Source organism: Quercus robur, chromosome 9, assembly GCF_932294415.1.
Source record: "Quercus robur chromosome 9, dhQueRobu3.1, whole genome shotgun sequence".
NCBI classification, from domain to species: Eukaryota; Viridiplantae; Streptophyta; class Magnoliopsida; order Fagales; family Fagaceae; genus Quercus; species Quercus robur.
In genome coordinates this window covers 42567883-42583475 of record NC_065542.1, presented here as the reverse complement: position 1 = coordinate 42583475, position 15593 = coordinate 42567883, and the positions used below count along the sequence as shown (strand labels likewise).

Here is a 15593-nt window from a genome sequence, read left to right as displayed (position 1 = left end):
AAAAAAAAAAAAAAAAAAAAAAATTGTTTTACCTACTACTGTTTTGAAAAAAAATATAGTGGTCTATCATTTTTTTTTTTTTTTTTTTTGGGAGTATTCGAGTTTAGCGAAATTAAGTTTTCCTAGTACTTGAGTTCTATGAACTCAAATACTATGGGAAAATTTTTCAAAATTTTTTAAAATATATTTTTTCAAAAGAACTTGAGTTTTATGGCAAATTTGAGTTTTACAAACTCGAGTTTTAAAAAGGTTGTAGATTCCTATATATTTTCAAAACAGTGATAAATTATTAATTTTTTTGCTAAATAGTGGTAGTGGGTCATTTTCACCCTCACTTGTTAGCCAGAGCTTACTTCTTCTTTTTTCTTAATAAAGCTTACTTACATTTATGGTTTAAGCCTCTGTCCCTAGCTCTTTCGAAAAAGAAAAAAAAAAAAAGTGCCTCTATCTCCAGCTGTCAACCAATCAATCAAAATATTAAAGGACAAAACTTAAGCACAAAATTTTAGGTGATGTTCCCTAGATTCCCCTCTTAAGGTTCAGCCATGTGGCTACTTAACTAAAAAATACACTTTCATCCCATGAAAAAAAATCAACATGGCAGAATCTTAAAAGGAAAACTTAAAAAAAAACACCTAAGTACTGTACCTAAGTCTTACTTAATATAAAATAGTTGTTGTGTAACTCAAATTACTACCTCTTAAAATATTCAATCCAACTATTAAATTTTGAAAGTTCAAATAGTGTGAAAACACTATTGCTTGTTTAAACCCTAAAATTAAAACTTACAACTAGATTGCTTTTACCCTACTTAACTAAGTGCGGAATAAGAATAAATATAAGGCAATGAAACCAAAACAATTCTCTAAGGCATAAGCAAATACTATAAACAATAAAAGTAAAGTTTAAAGAGTAAGGGAAGAGAAATGCAAACACAAGATAATACCGAGACATGTTATTGAAGAGAAAACTGAAGTACTCGGCGAAAAACCTCTTTGTAACTCTCCAAGCCAAATCGATCCACTAGTAAATAAAGTTGGAGTACAATGATATCAAAAAGACCCTCCAAGCTTAGTCTACCCAATGTACTTGAACCCTCCAGGTTCTAACTACCAACAGACTTCACCAAACCATGTCTTCACTAGTTATCTAGATCACGCAATTAGCTCCAAATTGCATCTACCAATCGATGGCTTATTCCAATGCTTCCCACGCACCAAAACTTCTCTCAACACTCAGATTGGGTGAGGTAAGTGTTTGAATTAAGAACATTTCAAGGATTTGAAATTGGAGAGGTAGGAGTAGAGAAAAACTAAGAAAAATTGTGTAGATGATTGTGGGTTTACAGTCTCTAACTCTCAAGTGTATTGTTAGGGTTTTCTCTCTAAAAGTCTCCTTACAATTTCGTGGGTTATGTGGGCTTATATAATGTTGGTAAAAAAAGAGAAAAACACACTTTAAAAAGTTTCAAGCAGAGAGTTTCGCGGGTCACTCGCGACTTGGCCTGAGTCATGAAGTGACTTGCAAAATACAGTCTGGCAAAAGACTATTCAAATTTCAGCATGTGCTTCTCACGTGGCCTTTCGCTGGTTGTCCACTCGCGAACCAGTCGCAAACTTCACTGTCTTCACAATTCTTCACCAAACTCTGACACTCAACCCTTACATTAAATCCCACAAACATACAGGGAAATAATTGAACAAAATACAATCAAATTTGACACGAAATAACAGCAACATAAAACATAGTTATAAATCACTTTACAAAATTATTTGAAAAAATTAAATAAAACAAATTTCTTTGGGGAAAAATTAAATAAAATTTTGTTGGTCCATTTAAATAGCACAAATTGTAATATAACATATATTGTCATAAGTTACTCCATATATGATATTATCAAGAGTTTATATTTTTCACAGTAGAATCAAATTAAATAACAACTAGTTGCTAACCCATGCGATATACAGGAAAACTATTAAAAGTGAGATTTGAAAAAAATTATTTTTAAAATTATGGTATTAGAATGTTGTGGGGGCCAGTTACTTAGGAAGTATTGTTAAAAGCGGTATTAACTGGGCCTATGGCCCTATCTGAGGATGTTGGACCATCCGAGGAGGCCCAAATAAGGCTATGAGTAGAATAAAGTTAAGAGAGGAGTAGAGGCAATGTGAGATGGGTCCAATAAGTGTCCAAGGACAAAAGTCTCCTTGGCAACATGTGTCCGAGAGGAATCTGAGTACCTTATCATCACGAACTTACTTCGAGGCTACGTCACAGCTGAGAGTAGGACATTGGACTAGGGATAAGGATAAAAAGGTAGACAAATATCTTCAAAGGCTGTGACCTCCGCATTAATTGCCTCTCAACCAACTCTCTGGCCGCATTAATGTGGAAGTGATGCCTGAATAGTGATCAAGCAGTCTTACAGCTACTGGTTGATGGTTCCAGGAAGTGTTGGATGGGACAGGAAAGAATCCCCCTAATCTAGCATACATGTGTGTGGTAAGGATGACATGAAGATTGCAGTATATAACCTGGAAGAATGCACTGAAAGCGGGAGAGGAACTCTGATACAATTTTTGTCTTGGAGAAAACCATATAAAACAAAGCGCTTATTTTGTTCCGAGGACAAAATTTGATAATCTTATTTGTGTCAAACCATCTTGAATCATTAAGTTTAATTGTTTTTCTTATGGGATAACTTTAGTTCTTCTATCCACGCTCTACAAATTTATTGTTTGGGCCGTTAGAGTTTGAGCCCAATCCGGTTTTGGGATCAACCCAATTTCAGTCCTTACAAATGTGATGCCTACTGATTTCATACTTCATTAGAATATATTAAAATTCATGTAATATAAGTACCTTCTAAAATAAATACTTAATAAATACTTTTTTTATGAGCAATTGATTCCAATGCTTTCCTTTTTTTTTTTTTCCCTAAAAGGTAGAACATATGTTGTAGCAAATTTTTTTTATATAGGTGTATTGCAAATAAAATACATATATTGCATTGCATATAATATTAAATAGTTACATCAAGGATAGGTTGTTGTTGGACAAAAAATGAAGATTTTCTACACTATTTTGTCACACTTGAAAGTTTCAGGGTCTGAAAACAACTGAAACTAATAATTAATTCAATTCCTCAATGAATCTATTTGACAGACAAATGTATATTAGGCTATATATAATAAAACTTTAAACTAAAACTTTACAACATAAATTCACTTTTCATGTTAAGCTTTACCAAGAGCAACCAAAGACAGTAATTCCTTCAATACCGCAAGCTGTTTTGGCTGTTAAAAATTTGAGAAATAACGCAGCAAGTATCTTAAACTCTCTCTTGCTTAGGTCCTACAAATATATATATATATATATATATATATATATATATATATATCATTATTACAATAGAAATGGAGGTAGAGCATGCCATTAAAGAAGTGTTGATGCCTAATTTTGACAAAAGGGCCTAATAGCATAAGAAGCCTAACAATATGAGGAAGGTGGAGAACGAAAACAATAAAGTAAAGACCATTGGGCCAAGAAGGCAGGAATAATGGTCCACAAGCTCACAAAATAATAAGTGGTCTCAAAGAAAGCAAATGGGCCAAGAAAGCCCCCAAAGAATGAAGTAATAAGCTCATGGGAATCATGAGAAATGGAAAGAAAGCAAAATGGGTTGGAGGAGCCCAAAGAAAGGAATTAGTAAATGGGATTGGTTTGAAAGCCAATAAACCCAAAGGCAAAGGATGTGGTAATTGGGCCAGGGAAACCCAAAGGATTTAGCAAAAACCCATGAGAATGTAAGAAGTAGGAAAAAATGAAAGGGGCCAAGGATGCCCAAAGAATGAAACGAGCCAAGGATACCCAAGGAATAATATGGGCCGAGGAAGCCCGAGATGTTATATGAACTGGCCTAACAGGAATGCTGGGTAGTAGACTAAAAGAAGGAATAACATATGAAACTGGCATAGTAGATACTTTAGCCCACAAGCCTAGAAGTAATAAGGTAAACAAGGGTAAATGATATCATAATAGGAACAATGCAATGGCATGGCAAGAGCACCAGCCAACCCATGGACAAGGGATGAAAGGAGACATTGGCCAAATTAAAGAAGAGAAAGCCCACACCCAAGCAATGCTCAGCTCGAAGAAGAAATGAGATGCAAAGAATGAAGACCGAAGAACTCATTCACACTACAAGAGTTAAACAAGCACCAAAGCGTGCAGCAAAGTCAAACAAACCTGTAGGCAATAGCAAATGCATGAACGCCAGAAAAGCAATGGACTCATATGAAAGTGGAGCACGCACACAAGGCTCAGGCATCACCTACTTGTACCTAGTCAATACAAGGGAGGTGGGTCATGGGTCAGTGGTAAAAGAAAGTGTGGTCTGGTGGTGGGGAGAAGGAGGAGCCTATTTTGGGGTTCCTGCTCAAGCTCTTTTGGGAGAAATATCCCGCTGGGATGACATCCCACCCAAAAGAGGTAAACATGAGTTGGAATTATTAGGTGCATGCTATAGAAGTTGGTAAGGGAGAAACCCAGCCTTTATATGGATGGGAGTGCCAAGGGAAGTAAAAAAATAAAACAAAACCACTTTTGTCTAGGAATGAGGCATGGCACAACCAACACAGTGTAGTGGTGGTGGCTAAGCAGCCGGAAGACCTGTGTGGGCAGTCCTGGAAGGACACCTACAACAGGCCAAAAGTAGTTAAGGGGTAAAAATGGTAAATCTTGTCATGGCAGATAGTATAAAAAGACCATAGATGTGCACAGTAAACAAGGATGAAACAACAAGAGAACAATAACAACAACGAAAAAGAAAGAAAACAAGGAAATCAAGAAAACCGAGAGTAAGGAAGAAAAACATGAGTGATAGGAGTAAAAGCATGCACCGCACCAATAAGCTACCCACTTCTCTTCCTTTCAATAGCCTACTCTCTAACAAGTCAAGAATCTGAGATCAGGTCACTTAGGTCCATTTTCCAAAGTGAGTAACTTCTACAGTAGGATTTCCTTTTGAGGTTACCCACATTGGAGATTGGTTCCCCTTTTTGGACTTGAATCTGCTGAAGACTCAAGCCCATTCCTTTAGTAGACTAATCTTCTTTTCTTTTGCCATGGTTGATTAAAGACTAACATGACTTTTTGCTATTAATCTTTTTTTGTCGTAATCACGTTGTCATATTTTTCCTTTGTGGAATTGTTCAAGTATTATTGTTGTCAGTAGAAAATATTCTATTTAAAGTGTTTTAATTATCCTGTTGTATTATGTTTTTCTTGCTATAACATTTTGTAATAGTATTTCTTGTTGTGAGCACATGACACGCTCAAGATTCCTGTCAAGGCTCTAACTTGCACACAAACTGGCCTAAAGTGTGTTTCAATTAGGCTAGTCCCGACTCTTCTACCCCAAAATTATAAGGCCGTAGTACGGCAAAAGCAATCCAGCCTAAGACACAAAAAGATCCACCACAAGAAGACAAACAATAATAATAGTCAAAGTGGATAGCTGATAATTGCTAGAGCAGATCAACACAGAGACAACCACAAATGAAAATCCAAAGAGAGAACAAAGTGGATAGATGATAATCGCAAACCATATAGGAAGAACTCATACACATAGGAATGACAATTTTTACTCGACCCATGAGCACTAGACCCGACCCTTCGAAACAATAGGGTCGGGTTTGGGTTTTTAAAATAAAACTCGAAGTGGGTTCGAGTCAAGTGCGGGTTTTAGTGATACCAGCCTCAAACCCAAGCCCAACCCGCTTAAAACAAAATTACCAAAAAACCTATAAATATATATATATATATATATATATATATCTCATATACTATATAATAAAATTTAGTTTTAGAAGTCGTGGTTGCGCCAAGTGACTTCACTAAATTGCAGAAATTTTTTTAGATATTTAGATTTTAAGAAAAAAAATATACAAATTTTCTTATGTCATCTTTGAATAAATATGCATTTTATGTCATATTTTTCCTAATAAGCAAATAACAAAAGAAAGTAGTATTTGATTTACAACTACAACTACATTTGTGTCTATCTAAAATGTTATCAACAAAAACCAAAATCAATAGGATAGAATTACCTATATATAAAAAAGGGATAGAATTTAAATAAAAAAAAAAGAGATAAAAAATACGTGAAAGAAAAAAGATAGAATTAAAAAAAAAAATGTGAAACAGAAATATGTTTTTGAATTTTTTTTTAATACTTTTTTTTTGGGATAAATTTGCATCTTATGTCATCTTTTTCCTAATAATAAAGTTAAAAAAAGAAAAAGAAAAAGTATTTGAGTTTCACCTAAACTCCTTCTTTTTGTTCATGTCATCTTTTTCATAACCTAAAATTCTCTCTATATATACACTTAGTTTTTTAGTGTATTATTCTTTCTATTACGTGCCTTATAATTATTTGCTATATTCTTCCCTTCTTCTCTCTACGCTACTTACAACCTTGTAGGTATTTTTTTTCTTCCATCAAATTGAATAGATTTTGTGTATTTGTTGCCTTTTTATTATATATTATATGATTTTTATCAACAAGTTTTATAGATAGGCTGAAATTCTATGTTTGATTGCACCTTTTAGTATTTTTTTTAGACGTCAATACAGCAACCAATATATTTGTATTTTTTATTTTCTTATCACATGATTATTTGTTGTTGACATCAATATTTTATTGTATGTGGATTTAATTTGTTATGGTTTTTGTTTGTTGCTTTGTTCCATGTAATCTATATTCTTTAATTAAAAGCAAAATTTGTTGTTAAACATGAAATTGGATACGAGAGAAAAAGAAGGATCTAAAAATATTCTTATATCCATTAGTCCAAATTCCTCTGTAAATCTATCTTTACTTAATTCTATTTTCATTTTTTTTAAAGCTCAGAAATTTGGATATTTTTTCATTAATGAATTGGGATTTTGGCTTAATTTTGTTTTTATCTGTTTTAATTATTGAATTCATTCATGTGTAATATTAATATCTGTGTTTTTTTTTATGAGAAAAAAATAATATATGTGCTCTTAAAGGCTAATGTACAATATAATTACAAACATTACTTTAAATTAGGGTGTTATATTTATTTATTAGTAGGTTAAAATGTTACATTAAGTTAGGGTATTATATTTTTATTTATTATTAAGTTAGAATGTGTGATATACCTTATAACCATTTGAATAAAATCAACACTAAAACAAATGATTTAAATATTAAAATAAGAAATAAAAATTAAATTTCTTTTAGGTGTACAAGTACTATTTATTTTTTAATCTTAAATTTTGAATTAATTCTTTAATGATGATCTCCTCTTCATAAATAAATAGGAATTATTAAAAAAATTATAAAAGTTTTTATTGATCATTGTAATTAGATATATTATATATAAGGACAAATATACAAAATTCAATTATTTTTTAGATTAAAAAATATATTTTTTTTGTTTTTGTTTTTATCTTTATATATATATACACACTGAGAGAGAGAGAGAGAGAGAGAGAGAGAGAGAGAGAGAGAGAGAGAGAGAGAGAGAGAGAGAGAGAGAGAGAGAGAGAGAGAGAGAGAGAGAGATTTCGTTAATAATTGTTATACTATTTTTACAATTTGCCATAGTTTTTAAAATATTTTATAATATTTTTTTTTTGAAAAAAAATGCCAAACTTGAATATACATAAAACACGTCTTCCATGTAACTTAATTTTTTTTTTCCTTTTATTTGTTATTCAATTTAATTATATTATCAAAATATTTTTTATTAAGCTGTGCTTCGCACGGGTATAATACTAGTATATATATAAACTCATTCTAACTCTTATTTCCCAACCCTCCTCTCAGTTCACAGCAGCACTTGGCCGCCCCATCTCCCCTCACTCTCCTCTCATTTCACAACACAACAGCCACCCCATCGCCCCTCACTCTCCTCACCCACTCTCACTCACTCTCACTCATTCTCAAGTCTCACCCTCACTCACTCTTACCGTTGACCCTCAGGCTCTGTCACCGCCTCACTGATTCGTCACAATTTCATCGCTCACAACTCACTCACTGTTACTTTTTTTTTTTAATAACCTTGCGTTCGTTAATCATTACAGTTTATGGAGTGAAATTAAAGGGTAGCAATTGTATAATTTGTATTTATAAAATGAAATCAAAATTGTATTTTTATATTTGCTGGTTATAATTTGATAAAGTTTATTCCATTTTTTAATTCATTGTTGTTGTAGGTTCTTCAACTATGCTAGGAGATTGTACAATTCAAACAATTCTTGATGATGTGGAGCCTAATGAAGAGGATGGAAGTTGTATCACAACTGTGAAGGATTAGACTTGTTGGATTAATTTAGTAGCTTTTTAATTTCTTGGACTTGTTGGATTAATTTGTTGGTTTGTAATTATTCTAAACTTGTGGGATTTATTTTGTAGCTTTTATTTTTATGTTTAACAGGTGATCTTAGCTATGATTTATTGATTTATGATTAAATGGTGATCTTAGCTAGGTGATTTATTTCCCCTAAAAAAAAGGTTAGGTGATTTATTGATTTATGATCTTAGCTATAATTTATTAATTTATAATTAATAGGTGATTTATTGATTTATGATTAATAGGTTTGTAATGGTCCTATGATTTGGACTAATTTAGCATTTAGGCCACGGTATAGGGCTTGAATTTGGGCAATTATAATTTTTTTTTTTGGGTTGCGGTATAGGCTTCAATTTAATCCTAAATTATTATTATTTTTTATTGGGCCATGATTTGGGTTGCGGATTGGGTCCAAATCTGACATGGTTGGACGAGGCCTGCGGGGGCTTGACGGGGTGAGGTTGGGGGTTAAAAAAAACCCGTTTATTAAACGGGTCGGGTTTGGGTAACGAGGGTGGCCTGTGAGGCAGGTTCGGGCATAAAGAAACTTGCCTCGAACTAGACCCGTTGCCATTTCTATGTACATAGAGAAGAGAGAAGATTGGAGGCAAGGGAACTTGTATGTAGAGAGAGGCACAAAGGAACTTGTGTGTGCGAAGAAGGAGATGGGACTGTGTGAAGAAGAAGAGAGGGAGTTTGATGAGTCTGTGTCACTATGTTTGCGTTTAAGAGAGGGAGAGTTTTTTTTTTTTTTTTTTTAATCGAGTTTTGGGTTCGGGGGAGAAAGGGATTTTATTTTTTTTTTTTTTTTTTTTTTCAAATTATTGATGTGAAAAATTATGAGAGCTTGAAATCCTACATGGCAAGCTCTCAAGAAGTAAAAAAAAAAGGTCAATGGCTTTGGTTTTATAGTATATATAAATTAAAAGTGGGTTCCAAATAATTCAACTGGTAAAGTCTCTTATTATTGAATAATAGATCTAAAATTCAATCTTGTCTACACTAAAAACCAACTGATATCTTGGCTTAATGATAATATTAAACATGTAGATAATATCCTATAAGGATAATTACAGTAAACCCACTTGTGATTAGGCCCACTTTCACTTTGCCTACCCGTGGTTTAAAACTTTACACTTTGCCCACCTGAACTTCAATCCGTTACCCATCTGTTACCCACCTCACCCTCAGACGTTAGAAAAACACATTTTTAGGGAAAAACAAACATAACAAAAATCAAAAAGCTAGGGTTTTGATTGCTTAAGAACTTCTATAAGAACAAAGTAAAGGAATAGCACACAAATCTGCTGAAGCCACTACTTGCTTTCCTGGAAGATTTAGATGGGCTTAGAATGGACACTAAAACGGAGAAGGCCTGGGTGAAGCTTGTGGAGGAGACCATACTTGAACTACTACAAGACATGGATGGCATACTTAAAATAGCAAATCGAATGAGCTGGATTTTCTATATTGGTAAATATTGGATAGCAAGGCGTAAGCTCAAGGAGAGCTATGAGTATTATGACAGAATGTTATGGCTCCCTATTCTAAATAAGAACATATATGACTTCAAATTTATTAGAAGAGATCCATTGAAATCTGTCCATCGGTCCCAGAAAAAGCAAATGTTTTCATCTCAGGCCACAACAACCAATGACGATGGTATTTCTTCTCTTCTGAACAACTTTCACAATCAACTCATCCAAGGGCAAGCCATGGATGAGTTCACACAACTACAAAGTCGTTTAAAGGATGTACACAAACTTCTCATGAATGCAAAAGCAATTGAAGGCATAAAGCATTCAAGAATGGCTTGTACGGATCAACTGAAGGAAATTATTAAAGATGCAGGAAAATCATTGAAATCCCATGGAGAAAGTTCACGCTCAGAATGGAGTGAAAATCAAAACAAGACAGTCTCGGTCAAAGTTCAAAGAAATTTGGGCGATTTATAACAGCACTCAGAATTCTTGAGATTTGCATAACAATATTTTGATTTTCATTGAGGCCTTTGATTTAAGTGCTATTCCTCTGCTTTGTTCTTATAGAAGTTCTTAAGCAATCAAAACTCTAGCTTTTTGATTTTCGTTATGTTTGTTTTTCCTTAAAAATGTGTTTTTCTAACGTCTGAGGATGAGGTGGGTAACGGATTGAAGTTTAAGTGGGCAAAGTGTAAAGTTTTAAACCACGAATAAGCAAAGTGAAAACGAGTCTAACCATAGGTGGGTTTACTATAATTATCCCTATCCTATAATTATATATCCATCATCTCCCATTCTTATTCTTATAGCTAATCATCCCAAGAAAAAAAAAAAAAAAAAAAAAAACTCTTTTTTAATGTAGTGCACGTTAAATGTAGGAGGGATTTGATAATATATTTTCATATTTAATAAAAAAGTTATTATCAAGAGCGAACGTCATAAGTTGAAACTCTCTAAAAAAAATATTTCCACATTCATTGTGACTTTTTTTTTTGTATTTAGTTTTTAAGGCATCATAAAATATCATAGTGATGTTTATATATGATAACTTTAAATCACACAAAAAAAAAAAAAAAAAAAAAAACTTATAATATTGGAAAATGCATATTGTCAAGCAAATTTCTTCATCACAACCTTATAAAATTTTATATTCATTGTTGAAAATAACAAACTTCAAAATTCAAAACAGTCTTATCTCTAATTTATGCATTTCATGCTTCAGGTTTTTAAAATCTCATAGGTCTAATGTTGTCAAATAGTTTTAACCATGCTTTTAGCTTTTTATGGATGTTTTTCAATCTAATCTCATAATTATTTCCTCTGATAAATATACCTAAACTTATCATAATAAAATGTTAAAAAAGTTCAAAAACCTAAAGGAGACATGCATAATGTAATTTAAATCAATAATAGTAAGAAAAGTCTAATGAATGAGATTCAATGAAAATGAAATAGCAATGTGGGGCCAGAGAACTTGGCGACCTCGGCTCACTTTGTGCTGGGCCCAAGGCCTACGCCGAGGAGAGAAATGTCCGAGGACATACAATGAAAATCCAAATGGCCTAGAGATGTTGCCGAGGACGATTTTGTCCTCGGCATTCCAGACTCCAGTAGGAAAGAACAGAACGCCATCAAAGGCAGCCTCCCAAAGCGTTCCCCGAAGAAAGGACGAGTACAATAGGACACACACGGGGGTATGGTGTAGGAGCAATTCAAGGAAAAGTTGTCACCTCCGCATTTAATACGCCCAACTAACGTCCTGGCCACATTAATGATGAAAGGACCCCTGAACAGTATGGCCTTGGTTGCCGCAACTTACAAAGGGTTTGGGAAGGTGGTTGATGGGACGAGCACTCAAGTAATGGCCTGCACAATCAACAGATGGAGGGTCAAGATCGACTAGAAAGAAATATATAATGGGAGAGACCCCCCAAGAATGGGAGATCGCAAAAAAGGGGCAGGAAGAGAGAAAAAGGAGAAAACTGCAACAGTCTGCATGGTCTTGAAAACGACGGTAACCTAGTACTGAAAGTGGAAGAAGCAGAATACCAAGCTCCTCGGACGAAACACCTGGGGACAACATTTCATGCCCGAACCCATTTTCTTATTGGTCCGCACGCACTTAATCATGTCTGTGATTGTGGTTCAGACTAACACCTAGTTCTTAAACCCACTCTCTAAAAATTCATTGTATTGGGCTAGTTGGGCCTGAGACCTTTCCTCCAACAGAAGGAGCGCTTAAACCCACGCCTTACAATTGGCGTCGTTTGTGGGGAGAACTTATGTGTTAGTAAGGACAACGAACCGGCATGGTAGGATCAAGCCCTCATCAAGCAGGCCCCCATCAGCTCAAACCAGCCAAATCCTAGCAACAGGGTAACTTCCCCAACCCCGAGCGCGACTGAAACGAAGAGAATGGAAAGTTTAGAGAGGGAAGTGTAAATACCACCCAAACCAGTAAGAGCCACTCTTGCGCGGGCAGCCACGTGCTTCAGAGACGAAACAACAACCGGGCCCCGCAACAGGAGGAAGTTAGAAGCCATATGTCTCAGAAACAGAACGATAGGTAGTCCATGCAGCAAGAGATAGACGATTTGAAAAGAAAGCTACACCATGCACAGCAAAGGCAATCTCGTTCCAGACTCGACATGCCATCCGACAAAGAAAGTGACGACGACTATAGATGAAGATCGAGGACTCCCCCAAGTGAGACCTTCTCCCACGAAGAAGAACACTTCCAGAGGCGTAGGCATAAAAGCCCATCTCCCAGGGGCTTGGGAAACGACGCCATGAGCAAGGCACTGGATCAGCTCTCCAAGTCGCCTTTCACGCATCACATAGAAAGGGACGTACTTCCTCGACAGTTCCAGCAGTCAAACTTCGCCATTTACAACGGTAGAACAGACCCGATGGAGCATGTGAGCCAGTTCAACCAAAGGATGACTGTCCATTTTAGGAACGAGGCACTGATGTGCAAGGTTTTCCCATCTAGCTTGGGACCAGTGGCGATGAGGTGGTTTAATGGTCTGAAGACGAATTCCATTAACTCGTATAGGCAGCTGACCCAAGCTTTTGGCTCCCGTTTCGTTACGAACCGCAGAGCCCCTCGGCCTTCGAGTGCTTTGTTGTCGTTATCCATGCATGACGAAGAAACCTTAAAGGCCTACTCAGACAGATATTGGGAGACGTACAATAAAATGGAAGACAACTTTGACGACGTCGCCATTATCACTTTCAAAAATAGTCTCCTAGCCGATTACGGCCTGCGAAAGTCTCTGATTGGCAAGTCTGCCAACAGTATGCATCAACTAATGGATCGAATCGACAAGTACAAGCGAGTGGAGGAAGACCAATTACAGGGAAGAGGAAAAGAGAAGGTTATCCCTCAGGAGAGGAGGGATTTCAGGTCGGACTAGTATAGCAGCAACCACCCGAGGAGGGACTTTGTAGGGCGACCTGGAACAGCCAATGCACAGTCTGTTAACGCCGTATTCCAAGAACCAGTACATTGAGTTTTGGAGAAAATCAAGAACGAGCCGTACTTTAGGTGGCCGAATAAAATGGCGGGAGAACCCTCGAAGCGCGATCAGAACTTTTATTGCCAGTACCACCAAGACTATGGCCACACTACGGAGAACTGCAAAAACCTCTGGAACCACCTAGACTAGCTAGTTCGGGAAGGAAGGCTGAAGCACTTTTTGCATAATTCCAGTGGTCATCAAGGCCCTCAAGAGGCCAGGAAAGATGCTGCCCTGAGGCCACCCACAGGAACGATCAACGTCATCGTGGCCACACCAGGAAGAACAGGCACGCGCCCTGCATGAGTGTTATTGGAGGCTCAACTGTCTGCCGAGAAGTCCCAACCAGGGCCGAAGAGGGCCAGAATGAGCTTTCGTCCTGTTTTGAGTTTTTCAGAGGAAGATAAGATCGGGACCATCCAGCCCCACGACGACGCGCTGCTAATCACTCTCCGAATCGGGGACTACTAGGTGAAAAAAGTGATGGTGGATGGCGGCAGCGCGGCTGAGGTTATGTACCCCGACCTATACAAGGGGCTGGGGTTAAAACCAAAAGATTTGACGCCCTACAACTCCCCTCTGATGAGCTTCGATGGAAAGCTTGTCATTCTAATGGGCATGATTAGATCGCCCATCCAGACCGGCCTGGAAATAGTGGAAGTGAATTTCATCGTGGTGAACACCTACTCTCCTTATATAGCCATTGTCAGTAGGCCCTGGCTCCATACCTTAGGAGCTGTTGCATCCTCGTTACACCAAAAGGTGAAATTCCCGTTAGGAGACCAAGTCCTTGAAATCCGTGGTTGCCAACCCACGGCGAGGTAATGCGTGGTAGCGGCCGTCTCACATCGGCTCGACGCGGAGTCCTCAGCCTCCACTGAGGAGAATTTATAGCAACTAAAGACCTCAGTTTTGCCCCCTGACACAATTGTCGGGAAGGCGAAATGCGAAGACCTGGAAGAGGTGGTTATTGACAACGACCCGGAGAAGTTCTTCCGAGTAGGGGTCTAGTTGCCCCTTTAGGAGAAAGAGGAGCTGGTTGAGTTCCTTAAAAGGAATATTGACGTATTTGCATGGGATTCCTGCGACGCCCTCGAGATCAACCCAGCCTTCATCTGCCATCACCTCAATGTCAACCCGGCCATCATTCCCAAGAAGCAACCACCCTGTCGCCCGTCAAAAGAGCATGCCGATGCGATTAGAGACGAAGTGGCAAAGCTTAAGTGTGTGGGGGCTATCAAAGAAGTCTTTTACCCCGAATGGCTGGCCAACACGGTGGTGGTAAAAAAGAAAAGTGGGAAATGACGGGTTTGCATGGACTTCACAGACCTAAATAAGGCGTGCCCTAAGGACTCGTTCCCAATGCCTTGGATAGACCAGCTAGTGGATGCGACAGCAGGCCATCCTCGAATGAGCTTCTTGGACGCCTTTCAAGGCTATCACCAAATACCACTGGCGTTGGGGGATCAGGAGAAAACGGCCTTCGTGACACCAATCGGAAATTACCACTACAAGGTAATGCCATTTGGCCTAAAGAATGCGGGATCCATTTATCAAAGGATGATGACAAGAATGTTCAAACCACAGCTGGGCAAGAACATCGAAATCTACGTCGATGACATGGTGGTGAAGAGTAAAGTGGTGTCCGAGCATTTAAGGGACCTCGGCAACACCTTTGGCATCTTGAGGAAACAAAAGCTGCGCCTAAACGCTTCCAAGTGCTCCTTTGGCATAGGGTCAGGCAAGTTTTTAGGCTACATGGTTACCCATAGGGGAATCGAGGTCAACCCTGACCAGATCAAGGCCATCAACGACCTGAAATCGCCACAAATGTAGGCCATCAACCCTCAATCGATTCATTTCCAGATCGGCGGACAGATGTAGGGCATTCTATCTTTTGATCAACAAGTAGAAGGGGTTTAACTGGTCACCTATCATGTAGGACTGTGTGGTGGCCTTCTAGCAACTCAAGGATTACCTATCCCAGCCACTTATCATGTCAAGTCCCGAGGCTGATGAAGTTCTGTACGCATACATTGCTGTAGCCCCCCATGCCATAAGCTTGGTGCTAATACGGGACGACAATGGCGTCCAAAAGCTGATCTATTACGTGAGTAAGTTGCTACATGAAGCCAAGGTCAGATACCTACCCCTGGAGAAAGCCATACTGGCTGTGGTCCACGCCATGCGAAGGCTTCCCCATTATTTCC

At 37.4% G+C, this 15593-nt stretch overlaps 1 protein-coding gene across 1 annotated transcript; it reads left to right on the top strand.

The window, feature by feature from the left end:
• The first annotated feature begins 12654 nt into the window (after window positions 1-12654).
• Window positions 12655-15219, top strand: LOC126701059 (uncharacterized). The gene is made up of 2 exons (XM_050399202.1): window positions 12655-13242; window positions 14971-15219. The coding sequence occupies exons 1-2, from the start codon at window positions 12655-12657 to the stop codon at window positions 15217-15219; spliced, it is 837 nt and encodes a 278-aa protein (XP_050255159.1).
• Window positions 15220-15593: the final 374 nt, after the last annotated feature.

Excerpts from the sequence above, each read along its gene's own strand:
- LOC126701059 (XM_050399202.1), top strand. The coding sequence starts at position 12,655 with ATGAGCAAGGCACTGGATCAGCTCTCCAAGTCGCCTTTCACGCATCAC. Across the intron at positions 13,243-14,970 it reads AGGGAAGAGGAAAAGAGAAG|CTGGGCAAGAACATCGAAAT; the intron begins GTTATCCCTCAG and ends TTCAAACCACAG.